Source organism: Pyxicephalus adspersus, chromosome 5 (assembly GCF_032062135.1).
Source record: "Pyxicephalus adspersus chromosome 5, UCB_Pads_2.0, whole genome shotgun sequence".
Taxonomy (NCBI): domain Eukaryota; kingdom Metazoa; phylum Chordata; class Amphibia; order Anura; family Pyxicephalidae; genus Pyxicephalus; species Pyxicephalus adspersus.
The window spans coordinates 85,330,523-85,344,846 of NC_092862.1; the positions used below are offsets into that span (position 1 = coordinate 85,330,523).

The following is a 14,324-nucleotide window of genomic DNA, read 5'->3' on the forward strand; positions in this document are numbered from 1 at the left end:
TATAACACAAGGAGATGTGCATACACAATCCATAAACTTCATTACTAAGCACACATCAGCCAAAAATGTAACATTTACTGGCCAATCGTTTGTACAGCCTCCTTCTGCAGGCATTCACGTGTTTTACATGCAACACACGGTGTTTGAGTGTGCTAGTATGGGATAAGTATCCCTGCACTTTGAAATGTTTACAATTTGTCTGTATCATTTGGACTTATGACTACCATTTCCAAGAGATTGGACCAGATGAGCTATCCTCCCCCACCCCCTTTCAATGATCAAAGGACACTCTGTCACCAAAGCAATGGTTGTTCTTGGATGGACTACTTTTGTTAGGTACCAACTACTGCATACCAGGGACAACCCAAAAAATCTGTCACTTTAGGGTTGCTTTGAAATGTTTGCAAAGGCTGCAAACCCTGGTGGTCTGTGAGATTTAGGTGGTCCACAGCTCTGGCCGGTGTGGCCCCCAGCAGGGTTCTTCACCTGACCCTGCTGATCATTTCCCCCATATGGACACAACAAAAGTTGGGCTACTGTTCCCCCCAGGATGTTTATCAAGCAGGTCTGAGCCTGCCATGGGAGAGTGGGTGGGTTCTGTCAACATCACGTCACTCTGGGGGAAGTATCTTCCCCTTTGAGAGACACACGGCTCCCTGGGCAGGAGCTCACTGTTTCTTTGCTGCCTAATGTACCCCAGTCATTGACAGTTATCAATGCAAGGAAATAATCAATGTTACTTACAGTGTTTTTATGTTTTGGCTGATCAGTGAGAAGATGCCTCATACATGTAACATAAGCAGAAAGCATTTTAGTTTCAATATACACGTGAAATTATTAAAAAAGGGTTACAAAATGATACATAAAGGAAGATCAACACCCACAACATAACAAAATGTAAATGGAGTATCCCAGCCCTTGGAGCTTGCCAACAACCCTCCCCCGGAGGGCGGCAATGCAGTGTAAAATTGCTGCGCCCAGGCTTGCAAAATTTAAAGATCAGCCAACAAGCAACATTTTCAAGGCTCTTTCCGTTAATTGAAGCGTTTGATTAAGCATTAAAACAGATTTTGTATCATCTAGACACTTGATGATGATGATAACCATCCAGCTGTTGGAAACCTTTAAAACCCGTTGGGGCCAATCAACACAGGAATGTCATTTTGTACTGCACTCGAAGCTCCCAACAACCGATGAGCCGTACATGACGTCCGTCGCAGAGAAGTGGGCTAAACTTTTTTTTTTTTTTTTTTTTTTGAGCCAGCGTTCTATTTTAAATGTTCCTAATGTTTATTTATGTAACACCTATTTCAAGCGCAGCCCTTAGACAATAACAATGGAATATTAAGAACCTTTACCTGTCGCCTTTATATTGCATGTCTCTCCAAGCTAAAGTGAAGCGAAGATACCAGGAACGCTGTCTGCCACACCTGGAAATGACGCACACAACGAAGCCCGTCACCTAGGCGGAAATGCAGCACCGCTGACTGAAACGTCACAACTGTAAAGTCTCGTCTTGGCGGACATGATTGGGAAGACCAAAGTGTTAAATATTAGGACATCCTTACTGCGTGTTTTTATAGAAATGGTTCGGCCTTTACCTTTTGTCTTTGTAGAAGATATTCTAGGCTGCTATGCGGGACGCAGGTTAGAATATTATTTTGGTTAAGAAGCACTTAGAATAAACTTACGTGTGCTGTGCGTATAGTTGGTTTGGAGGCGGACATCCTTGTGTAATATGTGTTAATTACCACCCAAAACGCTTTCTGTACCTTTTACATGAAAATTTAATGCTAAAATACAGTAAAAATGATTTTTTTATTGCAAAAATCAAACCATAAACTATTCTGAAATCTCCACTGTACAACTAGTCACCTAAACCCTTATTAAACGCTTTACTCAACTCCAGAAGTCTCAGCCCAATCACGTGACAGTCACATTACTATCATTAGACCTCTTCCTTAAAACTCCGTTCTCACTTGTTCTGAGCTGTCTGAGACCGAGTTGTTATCATGCATAGAGTGCGAGTTGTAATGGGACATCTTCCGGGGACTCCCAATAGAGTCCGGGCTGAGCTTACCTCCGCAGCTCCTGCAGGAGACCGTTCTCAGGACATTGTCATTGTACATGGCAAGAGGACACCCATCTGCAAAGCCAAGAGAGGAGGCTTGAAGGTACCATAACACTTGTTAGTACAGCGTTGCACGACACCATGATCTATGAATTTCTAGAGCTAGCAGCGAGTCATAATTTATTATATTCATAATGCTGATCAATTGTTGTGAGTTACTGCAATTTCCTATTAGTCAAGTTATTGAAACTGAATTGCAAATGAAATTCTTGAAATGTGTCATATTTGTGGAATATGTGGAATTTTAGAAACATCAGTATGGAGCTAAATGACGGAATTTTTTTCCCCTTTCTTTACCCAAATATGCTCTTTAGTTAAAAACCAAGCATTTGCTAGTAGTCCCAGAGTGCAAGGGTCAAGGTACACTGCTAAGGTGATCACTGGGCATAGCTTGCACAATAGTTTAATAATGTTGTTTTACCTAAAAGTGTAATATTTTTGCCTACTAAGGTATTTTTTTTTTTTTTTTTAGGACCGTGCATTTTTTTTTAACAAAGGAAGCTGAAAGTTTACTGGGAAAAAATTCTTGCATTGCATCTTCTGTATATTTTTTACACATCTTTCTGCCTTTAATTTGAATTCTTGTGTTCCTTGCTACAAACCCATATCTTCCTATCTACTCCATTGCTAGGTCCTGCAGTAGCCTAGGAGTCAAAGTAACCAGTGAGAAACAGCTTGCACCCACTCAAAACATGTTCAGTAATCCTGGAGCATTGGTTTGGAAAGTGCATAGGGTGGGGGAATTTTAGAAATATCAGAATGGAGCAAAATGATGGAATTTTTTACCCTTTCTATACCCCAATATACTTCTTAGTTTGAAACAAAACATTTGCTAGTAGTCCAGAAGTCAAGGGTCAAGGTACACTGCTAATGTTATCACTAGGCATAGCTTGCACAATGGTTTAATATATTGTTTTACCTATAAGTGTAAAAATTTGCCTACTAAGGTATTTTATAGGACCCTGCTAATTTCTTTTTTTAACAAAGGAAGCTGAAAGTTTACTGGGAAAAAAAATTCTTCTGTCTAATTTTACACACTTTGTGTCTTTAACATTTGACACTTTAGGGAATTTTGGATTCTTGTGTTACTTGCGACAAACCCATATCCTCCTATGTACTGTATTGCTAGGTCCTGCAGTAGCCTAGGAGTCAAAGAAAGAAATCACCAAACATGCAGGCCTCCATAGAAGTTCTTTACCCTTTCAGCTTCATTTTCTAGGACAGGGTTACTTTATGTGTGTGAGCATATTATTACACATTATTAACATTATTAAAGCTGAACTCCAGGCAAGGTGATGTATGCACTGATCACATATATTTGAGAGTTATTTCACTTGCCAAAGCATTTCATTTTTGTCCATCCATCCCTAATATTTTCTACCGTCACAGCACAAATAACTTGAATATTGTTATCCAGTTGTGTGCTTCTTCAGTTACGCAATTGTTGGGCTGTTTGATTTGATAGTTAGCCCAGCAGCTAAACTGGAGGAGTACACACAGCTGGCTGACAAATTTGCAGCTAAATGGAAGACAGTTACAAGGTGTTTTTATTTTGCAACAGGAATTTCTTTTATTGGTGGAATCTCTAGGTAAGAAACTTTGCAACAAATTCAGAAAAAAAATGTTTTACATATGTAAACAGGACACAATGAGACTTGATACTTACATTTTAAATACGCTTCATTTAACTACTGTCGCACACTTTATTTGTCTTGCTGCTCGATAACTTCCTTTACTTTGCTGACTTTTTTATTTGTTTTAGGATACAACACCAGATGAACTTCTGTCTAGCGTTATGACTGCAGTTTTGAAGGATGTCAACCTGAAGCCTGAGTTAATTGGAGACATTTGTGTTGGTAATTTTAAATCACACTTTATCCATCTGTAAAAAAAAAAAAAAAAAAAAAAAAAAAAAAATCTCAGATTCTCACTTAAAAAATTACCGGTCGCAGCTCTAGCAGATGTGCTTGGCAAAGATAAATAGCTTACTGGTGGGTTTGGTGACATTTTTTGCACAGTCAGTATTTCGGAATTGGTCTTAAGAAAGAACCAGGGTTGGTAGCTATTACTCCATTACCCCACTACTTCTTTTCCACAGATGGATTGTTTCAAGTCCAAATCCAACCAAAATATTATTATGTTTTTAGATATATCCTATCTATTTTTTTTTTTTTTTTTTTTTTAGCTGTGTCATTTTTATGGATATTAATGCTCCTTTCCTGTCCCAGTGACCCTGTGATTAAAATTCTCTGCTATGACAACTGAAAGCAGAAAAAAACATATGGGAAAGGGTTGGAATCTATGAGGTTTTATTTGCTGTCTGTGCTCTCTTGAGTTAGTGACACAATTTTCCTTCATTTTGTTGTCTGGTTGTCATAGGGACAGGAACAATATGGAGGGGGCTTGTCAAGTATTGAGTATACAAACACTGGTCAACCAGTATATTAACCTGGGCGAATAATTTCTGTCCGGATTTATATATCTAAAAGCGGTACATTGTCTTTCATGAAAATTTATTTTACATTGTAGGCCTGTACTTCTTAGGCATAACTCACCAAAATATGTCTAATATTTAATAATAAACTTTAAGTAAAAAACACAAAAATCTGGTAAAACAAGGGTGCATAAATAAATAAAAAATACTGAAACCTGTATTATAACTGTACAGTAGCATATATTATATATGTGATTACTTTGTATTGGATTCAATACAGTTATTTTTGTATTGAATCCAAAAAAAAATAATTTGAAATTCCGACACCCACTGAAATCACTGGGAATTCCTGGGTAACGTCAGCGCACTTGCTGTGGGACAGATCGGACGAAGAGGACACGGCCAGAGGATTGCAGGACACTGGAGGACAGCGATGAGACCACGTAAGTCCTTATTGTTTATTTTTTTTTTAGCTACCTCGAGTGTGGCTTGGGGTTACTGCTATCGGCTTTTTTTTTTTTTTTTTGCCTTGAGCCACACATTTGGGGTTACCAATTAGTAGCTTAAAACCACCTCCCTAATATTGTGGTCCCACTTGTACTGCCAAAATTGCTCTGACCTGTCAAGACAAGGGACAACAAGATTTCTTTAGTTGTCCTGGGACCAGGACATTAGCAGCAGATCCTGGTAAATGACAATTGCTGGCCTGCTTTCTTCCCATAGTGCATCTCCTTGGGCCGGAGTGGATTTCATCCTGACTGATCTGCTCCTATGTAACCTTTTGCGAAACATTGTGTGTTCTGACACCTTTCTGGTGATCATTAAGTTTTTCAGCATCTACCATGAGGCTGGACTGGATGGGCTATCTTCTCACCCATTACACCCGCATTCAGCCTTGTAATATCATGACCCATTGCCTATTTGTCAGTTCTCTTTCATCGCACCACTTCTGGCAGATAATAACCACTTCAAAACAGGAACACCCCACAAGGCCTGCCATTTGGAGATTCTCTGACTCTATTTATCCATCAATTTGGTCTCTGTCAAAATAATTTTTATCATTGATCGCTCATTTTACTTCCATCACTTCAGTACCAAGTGTATCCCTACCCTTGACAGGTGCCATTTTACCATGATATTCAATGTTATTCTCATCACCTGTCTTGGTTTTAATGTTTTGGCTAATCAATGTATGTGATCCCTCCACATGTAAAATAAATATTCATAGCAGGAGCTCTAATTGTTATACACTCAAAACACTATTTGAAGATCTGTAAACATGAGTGTCACATGCACAAAAGGAGGTAATAGTTCTTAATCATAATAATGTAAACCTAAAATATGTATTCTACTCTTTTGATGACTGCCAGAACATATGTTAGCTATGTTTTGGCTGATCATGGTAAATGGCTGTTGTTTCCAGAAAATGATATCCTCTGGTCCCTATTTACTTCTTAGAATTCCTTTTTATCTGGCAGAGATAAAATTCCACACTAGTACTTCGGACTTTCCATTGCCTGACTTCTGAAAACCATAGTCCAAGATAGACAGCTTGTGTAATAATAAAAAGATGTGCTCTGTCCCAGAACTAGCACTGCTTCTATGACTAGACCTAAACCTATGCTGTGCTAAATATGAATCATCCTTGCATGTTCTCCAAAACTTTTTTGTAGGAAAGTTCCACTTAAAGAGTGGCTTATTTGCATCCCTTACATTTTAGCGTTACTTTTAAAGCTACGTTGAGGGATGTTAAAAGTATTGTATTCCCTTTGTGGAGCATTTCTCTTACTGTTTGTTTTTCTTTTTGACCCAAAAAAACTCTCCAACACACATTTATTTGGGTGGAATTCATTAAATGTATTTCTCATTTTGATTTCTTGTTGGCAACAGAGCAAACTGTTTTTCTAAATCTTTCAGGACTAAGTTGGTCCTCTGTGTGTGCAACTGACTGTTATGGCAGTACTCTGAGTTGTGTTGAGTCTGCTTTTTCAGGGACAGTTGAAAGCAGGCTTTAGACAGAACAAGATAATCAGGTCAAATCTAGTTGTAATCAGGTCAAATCTAGTTGTTCCCTACTTGTTCTAATCTACGTTATCATTGTTTTCAAATATTTTCTCTAAAACCGTACGTTATATAGAAATTCTCCTTGTTAACAATTCTGTACTGTATACAATTAACATCCAGTCTTTGTTTTCTGAACTATATTAAGTTAATTTTAATGGTTGTATGTCTCAATATTCACTGGCCATAGATCTTTATAAACCAACAAAAAAAAATATTTATAAACCTTTAGTAGAATGTGTTTTTTTTTTTTTTTTTTTTTTTTTTAATATTGGTACTTTAGTTCAATCCTGTAAAGTAAGATTTTGTATATATTAACAATTTCAAAAGTACTGTTTACATAAACTGTTTTTTTTTTTTTTTTTCTCATTTATCTAGGAAATGTACTTCAGCCTGGTGGCGGGCCCGTGGTTGCTAGAATTGCCCAGTTTCTTAGGTATTCATTGTGTGTGTTTGTTTTTCTATTCATTATCCAAAGTGTATGTAAACCCTAACAATTAACTTTTGTCTTCTCTCTTTTGGTCTTTAAAAGCAGACCTATGCTAACTGTACACATGTTGGACTAACTTTACCAAAGCACAAAAGCATGTAAAATGGGTATCTTTTTGTGGTGTAGGCTCCTTCATAACAGACAGAATCGGCAACATTTTGTTCTTGTTTGACCCCCACAGTGATGTCTCACCACAGTGGCTTGTCTTCAGCATATACTGTCTAAAGGAATTAGTGTGTGCTGCACATGTGATGCGGCTTTATAAGTTTTGAGATAGACCACCTAGACACCAGTAGGTCTTTGGAGGGGATCTTAAGTAATATAGCTTCAAAGCTTTCGTATCAAGGTGATGAATACCTATCTTCACAAGTAAACTTAAAAAAAGTGTTTTGAGAGTCTTTTTGATTTTACTCTTTTTGTAAAGGTTTGCTTTAAACATATCTGAAAGAAAGGACCTGTAGAATAGAAGGCATTACAGGAACATTTGCAACAACATGTTTGCTTACAGTTGAAATGATTGGCATTTAGGGTTTGGGATTAGATACCATTTAAAGCATTTACCTAATGTAATTTCTTATTTGCATGAGAAAAGATAATGATATTTATGCAAACCTCTGACCATAACAGTTTTTCTCATTGTATACATTGGTGAAGAAGCCACGTCCAACAGAAGCTTTTTTTCTTTACTGCTCTTTTGTGTAGAAAAAATAATGTGTAAGCCTGAAAAATGAACTAATGTAGCCACCACATCTAAGGACTAGTAAACAGCCATACATTTAATTTTTGTTCTGAGGTTCAGATTAACCTTAACACCTCACTGCCAGGGTGTAACTGTCTTCTTGTCAAAAGTGTGTATCCGAAAATAGATTAGATCCCTGATTTCTCCTTTGTTCTGTGAATGTATAGGAACTCTGGTCTGAGCAAATATAGAATTATGGCTGTAAGATCCTGGTTGTGGCTATTCTATTCTGTAGCCGATTCTATTGCCTCTCCTACTCCCCGGTCTGTTCTTCCTGACTGCCTGCTCCCTCATTCTCTTGCTTCCTCTGTCATTACTCCTGCATCTTTTTTTCCTCTATCGTTACCTGCTGGTGACATCTCACTCAACCCTGGTTGCCCTCACTGCCCCTCTCTTCCCTACCCTAACAAGGTGGAAGAATCTGTTGGACTACAATTGTCAGGAAGGGTTGAAGAATGACACAAAACACTCAGGCACTGCTTAACTGAAAGTTAGTACTTATCTTTATTGGATGCATACAATAGTCCAAAACAGCAAGTGTTATAGAAGCAGGATCACACAACTGTTTGGCCCGGGGAGTGTCCATTTTTATATTATCTAACTGGAAAGAGTCAGACAGGGAGAAGCTGGCATTTCTTCACGCGTATTCAGAAAAAGTCAGCGTCAGCACTCAATTGTATGATATCTTGAGTTAACTATCATATACTGATCTTAACCAATCAAATCGTTACATGACCTTTACTGGCACCTTTTGAGCAAACCTCCTTGTTACATTGTAATGTGAAAAAAAACTTACAATTGCTAGTATGAGATTATATTTTGTATTTTCCTAGCTGCTTTCTTTCTCATGACCCATTGAGGTGTAACATTCTTCTTATCAGGTCACTCCCACCCCAAACGAGTGGGAGGGAGGACATGGGGTGATCACAGGGGCACAGAACAAGACAGTTACGCAAATCCACTTGTACATCCATAAAATGTGTATTCAGTATTCCATGTTTTTGCACTTAACTTGTTAAAAATAGCTAATTTATCGGTAGCCTTCCAGTGGAATATTTGGAAAGCCTTATATTCTCCCCAAACATACCCTTTCAGCAAATTACTCCCTCCTTCTAACCTCATTACTATTTACCTAACGGTTTACCTGACAGTCTATGAAATGCCAGTTCTGCCAGCACAAACTAACCTCTAAATTCTTAACTCTCACTGAAACTTGGCTTTCCTCCTCAGAATCTGCCTCTTCTACTGGACTCTTCTATAGAGGCCCTCACTTCACAACAGGATAGGGGGATGTGGGTCTCATTCTCTCACCCAACTGTACATAGAGTCCTTTCTACCCCGCCCCTTCTTATTTTCATTTCATTTAAAGTGTTTTACAACCATCTTTTCCCCCCTTACCCCTCTTTGTTTTTGTCTTTTTGCTCCCACCACCATGAACTGCTCATCCTCGGTGACTTTAATGTTGCAGCGGATGACCCCAGCTATCCTTCCCCAGCCAAACTCCTCTCTATTACCCGTTCTTTGGACTCGCAAAGAACATAAATGGCCCTACAAACCTTGCTGGCCACACTTTAGACCTAGTATCTTCCAAACTTTGCAACCTCTTCCACCTTGAAAACTAACCATTTCCCCTGTCTGGCCACAACCTTCTCACCTCAACCTTTGCTGCACCCCTGACCTGGTCAATGGTAGAGAGATTTCTGTACACTCGACCACAACCTTTTCTCAATCTGCCTTATGTTCAACCCCCACTCTCTCTAAAATCACATCTCCAGATAAATCTGCCACTCAGTTCAACCATACTCTGGATAAAGTTGCTCCTGCCACCTCCTGCCCTGCTAAGCCTTGACCTTGGCACAACAATCACACCAAATGTCTACAAAAGACTTCTGGTACATTCGAGTGAAGATGAAGGTAATATGGCCTCAATGCTAACTTCATAGACTACAAAGCCAGGCTAAAACACCTTAACACTGCACTTGCTGTTGCCAAGCAAAATTATTAATCCGCTGTAAATTCCTCTCAAGCTTCAAACCCACGCAGCCTCTTCTCAACAACTGACTCCTTCCTAACCCCACACCTACTCCTCTTTCCAACATGCCTATATTCCCCTATGCTGAAGAAACCCTCACTAGACCCCAAATGTTTTCCAAACTTTTTGAGCGCCTTGTCTTGTCTGTTCAATACATTTTTATTAGGTTTTTTCAAAAAAAGTCAAACATATAAAGTATAAACATACATAAAAAAAAGGAACAGAATCATCTTCAAAACCAATGTAATGAATATGGAAACAAAGAAAAGAAGAAAAAATATAAACAAAAATAGTCATGGGTGACATTATAAAGGTTCAACTTAAAACTCAAATTAAGGGGATAACAACACAGGGAAAAATGGTGGTCTAGCCAAGGAGACCACACTTTGTAAAATTTATTAACAGTATCATTAACTACGGCAGTCATCTTTTCTAACACCATAGTGTCAGATAACCGAGATATGACAGCTAAAAAATTAAAGGGTAGGCTTTCTCCAAGCTGCCACTATGGTTTGACGGGTAGCTAAAAATATAAATGTGATAAGTTTACGCTGCTGTTTTGTTAAAGATGGATTTGCCATGTGAAGTAGTGCTTCCCAGGGGTTCTGTCGTATCGATATGTTAAGAACTGATCTATTATGATTATAGACCCTAATCCAAAGTCGATGAACAACTGGATAGTCCCACCAGGTGTGGCGATAAGTACCAATAGCTCCACAACCTCTGAAACAATGTAAGGTTCCATCTGGGACAAATTTACCTGTTTTATTAGGTGTTAGGTACCATGGAATAAATATTTTATAAGCATTTTAATGAGCACTAATATTAGGCGAACATCTAGCAATGGCTTTTCAGATATCTCACTTCTTATGGTCTATTTCAGAATTTAGATCAGTCTCCTATTTAAACATATATTGTGGGCGGCAGGTGTTCATGCCAACTAATAACGTGTAAAGGAAGGACACCAGTCCCGCAGAATATGGATTACGTGGACAGCACGATTCAAAGGCTGATATTTGCAAAGGTGGACTATCATGATTTCGTAGAAAAGTTTGTAAATAATGTCTAATCTGCATAAATTGAAACATAGCCCAATGTACCTGTAGGTAGGAGAAAGATTTAATGCCTGTAAAGTAAAATAGCTCATAGACCAAGCGTACTGGTTTAGACATCCACCAACCAAAAGTGCTTGGATTCGTATAATCAGGTTCGAAAGAGGGGCAGTCCCTGCTAAAGGTGTGTGTATAGACATCAGCCCAGCAGAGACCTTTAGTTTGTCCCAAAGACCTAGGGCATATGACAAAGTAGAATCCTCCATTATTGGTCTCTGTAATGATTTTCAGGGCAACTCACCGGCATAAATTTGAGCCCATATGGGGACTTCCTTGGAACAGTGCAAAGCCACCAGGGGATCCAACTGTGCTGCTAAGAAATACTTATTAAACATTTGGTACTGAGAGACCTGATAATTTGGGACAATATAATACGTGTTCAGAAACACAAGGCCTAATAGGGTGCAAAATAAATTGAAAGAACATTCTTCTGCTCAGATTGATGAAGGGACTGGAATGGGAAGTGTGTGAAACAAATAGAGTAGCTTCGGGAGATAAGACATTTAAATTATTGGCATGTATTTTGCCAAGCCACGACAGAGGAAAACCTTGCCACTTATTGCGCAAGGCTGAAAGATCTTTAAATAACGGTGGGTAGTTCCCTTTAAAATGGGGAACGAAGCTGATTCAAAACCCATATATTGGACTACTGCTGATGAAGTGTATAAGGCTGATAGACAAGGAAGGAATTCCTCCCCAAACCCCCCTTTTTTTGAGTGTATAAAACATGTATTTGACATGAAAGCGAGTTAAACGCTTTTCGCACATCTAGAGTAAGAAACATACACTGTATCTTTTTGGAGTGGGCTAAATGTAGAATCTGCTGTGCCCTGCGTACATTGTCTCCGGCCTGACGCCTAGGGACAAACCCCACTTGATCACCATGGATTAAATCACCTAGAAACTGGTTAAGCCTAGTTGCCAAAATTTTGGCCAAAAATTTTCACGTCTACATTCAAAAGTAAAATTGGTCTATAATCAGCCCAAGAGTGAGAATCTAATGAAGGTTTAGGTATCATGGCAATAGATGCTTTCAATGGCTCAGGCAGTAAGCAGGTACCCCGTTTCAAACCATTAAAGAGAGAACAGAGATACGGTTTTACAACATCAATTGTGTTTTTTTTTTTGTTTTTTTGTTTTTTTTTTTTTTTTTTAGAAAACAATGCCAAAAAAATATCTGATCCTGGTCTTTTACCAGATTTCAAGGACTTATTTGCGATCTTAATTTCAGCTTTGTAATATCCTTTTGAATAGGTTCTAAATCAGCGGGTTGCAAACCAGGTTGGTGTATGTTTGCAAAAAATTCCTCTGCCTTCTGATGGTCTAGGGCAGGAGGTGCTGAATATAAATCGGATAAAGAGACGTAAATTCCTGTACTATATCTTTGGGATTGCTGGTAAGGTGCTTAGATGAAGTGCGGCTAACAAGGTACCTGGTTTGGTAATGCATTGATAAAAATATGCTTGGCCCACTGTAACCGATATTCAGCCGTTTGGGCCAAGCATAAATTCAGTTCAGTATGGGTTTTTCATTAAGTAATTCCAGTAGCTACAGTAGGGTTTAGTTTGTGTAATTGAACAGCTCTAGAATACTCCGCCTCTAAACAGGATTTTGTCTGGGTATGTTCCTTCTTCATAGCCGAAGCTACTTGTTTGAGGTGACCCTTCCCATATAGCTTCCCATAATGTAGTTGGAGATGACACTAACCTTAACCTTGGTCAAGGGAAAAAAATTCTTTAGAATGGTTAACCAGTTTATGAACTATGTCTGGATGAGATGAAAGGGAATCATTAATTGACCACGTGGAAGCGTGAGGCTGCCCACTCTAAAACTTTATTAAAGCTCTCAAAACTCGACTTGGGAAATCCCTCAAGGCCAATGACCCATCAAAGAATGATCATCAAAGATTATCACATTCCATCTTGTCTCTAAAAACTTTTCCCGTCTTTAGTATTATTTTGTCTGAAGCTCATAAACAGGCCTGCCCCTCCAGCAAGGTGTCTGTGACAATGCATCTCCCCTTTTCTCCCACTTCAATAATCAAGTCATCTATTTGAAAAAGTACTGCGATTGCACTGTAAGGCTCAGCCGCAAGAGACCCGAAGGAAAGGCCGCATCTCCACTCCCTCTTTGCCAGTTAATCAGCCGGTTTTCCTGCAAAATAAAATGTCGGCATCAAACACACTGAGCAAAAAAAGCCATGTCACAAATGCTTACAGGTTTGATGCTTGCGACAGTAATGGAGCAGGCATCCCCATCAGGCTGACTGCAGTAACTGCTTCTTGGCCGTACTTCTACTCAGACTAGCTGATGGACTCCCTGATTCCTCTATTGGTTCCACCTTCCCATCAGGCAAGGCCTCATATTTATTTTTCTGTGCTACCTTCCCCTCACCAACAACCTAACCCAACTTATTTATTTTACTTACCCACCAGCCAAATTGCTGTGTCTTCCACCTCCCCTTTCCAGCCTTCTCCTTCTCCACCTGCCTTACCTGATCTACAGGGTGGTGGTATTGGTTTTCTAAAGATTTCCTCACTACATATGATGCTGCAAAGTGCTCCTTCTCTCCACATTTGTGGCACAGTCTAGGCTGCCTTGAGTAAAAAGCCAGAATTTCATCTTGCCCTATGAATGCAGAGGAGAAGACATGCTGCACCACGTTTCCTAGCACTCTTAATCTCACATTTGCCTTTCCACACTCTGGTCCAGATGCCAAACTCATGCACATTCCTTAATGAGGTCACAATCTCTCCAACCCCAACGAGAGGGGATAGATTCATTCCTAATTAGAATGGTTTCTGGTTTAAGTAAATTTTGCCCGTGGTCATATCGCTCCCAAAAAGCGTCAAGGCCTAACAAAAGACAAATTATATTCTCCACTGGATATTTGGGAATATAAACACAAAAATGTCAGGAGCAACAAATCTCATTTTCAAAATTAAAATGATGGCCCCTGCTTGGAGGGTTATCCCCACTTTTCTATTTTAACTACACCAGATTTCCCTCTTTATAAGTGGGTAAAAGTTTTTCATGATATGCAAGATCAACCCCCCTCCACAAAATTGCAGCATAAGAATTTGCAGGTATTTCAGAGCCTAGCCACCTTCTGTGGCATTGCCCCTAACCCCCAACGGGGTTTCCACCTACATTTGAATCATTAAATATGGGCTCAACAATCATATTACCTGCCTTGGACATGTACGATGGGTCCCTATTGCTAGGGTCCAGCATATTCCTTTTCAGCAGCTTTCATGGGCTTTGGAATCGCCACAGATGCTTCCGCTTCGGCCACCAAACCTTGCAGGGTCTTAGTGGTGAGAGG

The 14,324-nt window shown here is 39.2% G+C and overlaps 2 protein-coding genes across 7 annotated transcripts in view; one reads left to right on the plus strand and one right to left on the minus strand.

Annotated features, from left to right (window-relative positions):
• CLPTM1L (CLPTM1 like) overlaps positions 1-1,524 on the minus strand; it is a 98,187-nt gene extending 96,663 nt beyond the window's left edge. The window contains exon 1 of one of the 4 annotated variants that reach the window (XM_072411979.1): positions 1,359-1,524. In XM_072411979.1, coding sequence (XP_072268080.1) covers positions 1,359-1,378 — 20 coding nt within the window. In that variant the 5' untranslated portion in view covers positions 1,379-1,524. Of the gene's footprint in view, positions 1-744; positions 1,275-1,358 lie in introns of those variants that run through there. The other 3 variants (XM_072411981.1, XM_072411980.1, XM_072411977.1) reach the window with 3 other exon arrangements.
• Positions 1,511-14,324, plus strand: part of ACAA1 (acetyl-CoA acyltransferase 1) — a 64,401-nt gene continuing 51,587 nt past the window's right edge. Inside the window, exons 1-3 of one of the 3 annotated variants that reach the window (XM_072411985.1) lie at positions 1,511-1,647; positions 3,894-3,987; positions 7,005-7,062. In XM_072411985.1, the coding sequence (XP_072268086.1) occupies positions 3,927-3,987; positions 7,005-7,062 (119 nt within the window). In that variant the 5' untranslated portion in view covers positions 1,511-1,647; positions 3,894-3,926. Of the gene's footprint in view, positions 1,648-1,668; positions 2,175-3,893; positions 3,988-7,004; positions 7,063-14,324 lie in introns of those variants that run through there. The other 2 variants (XM_072411984.1, XM_072411983.1) reach the window with 2 other exon arrangements.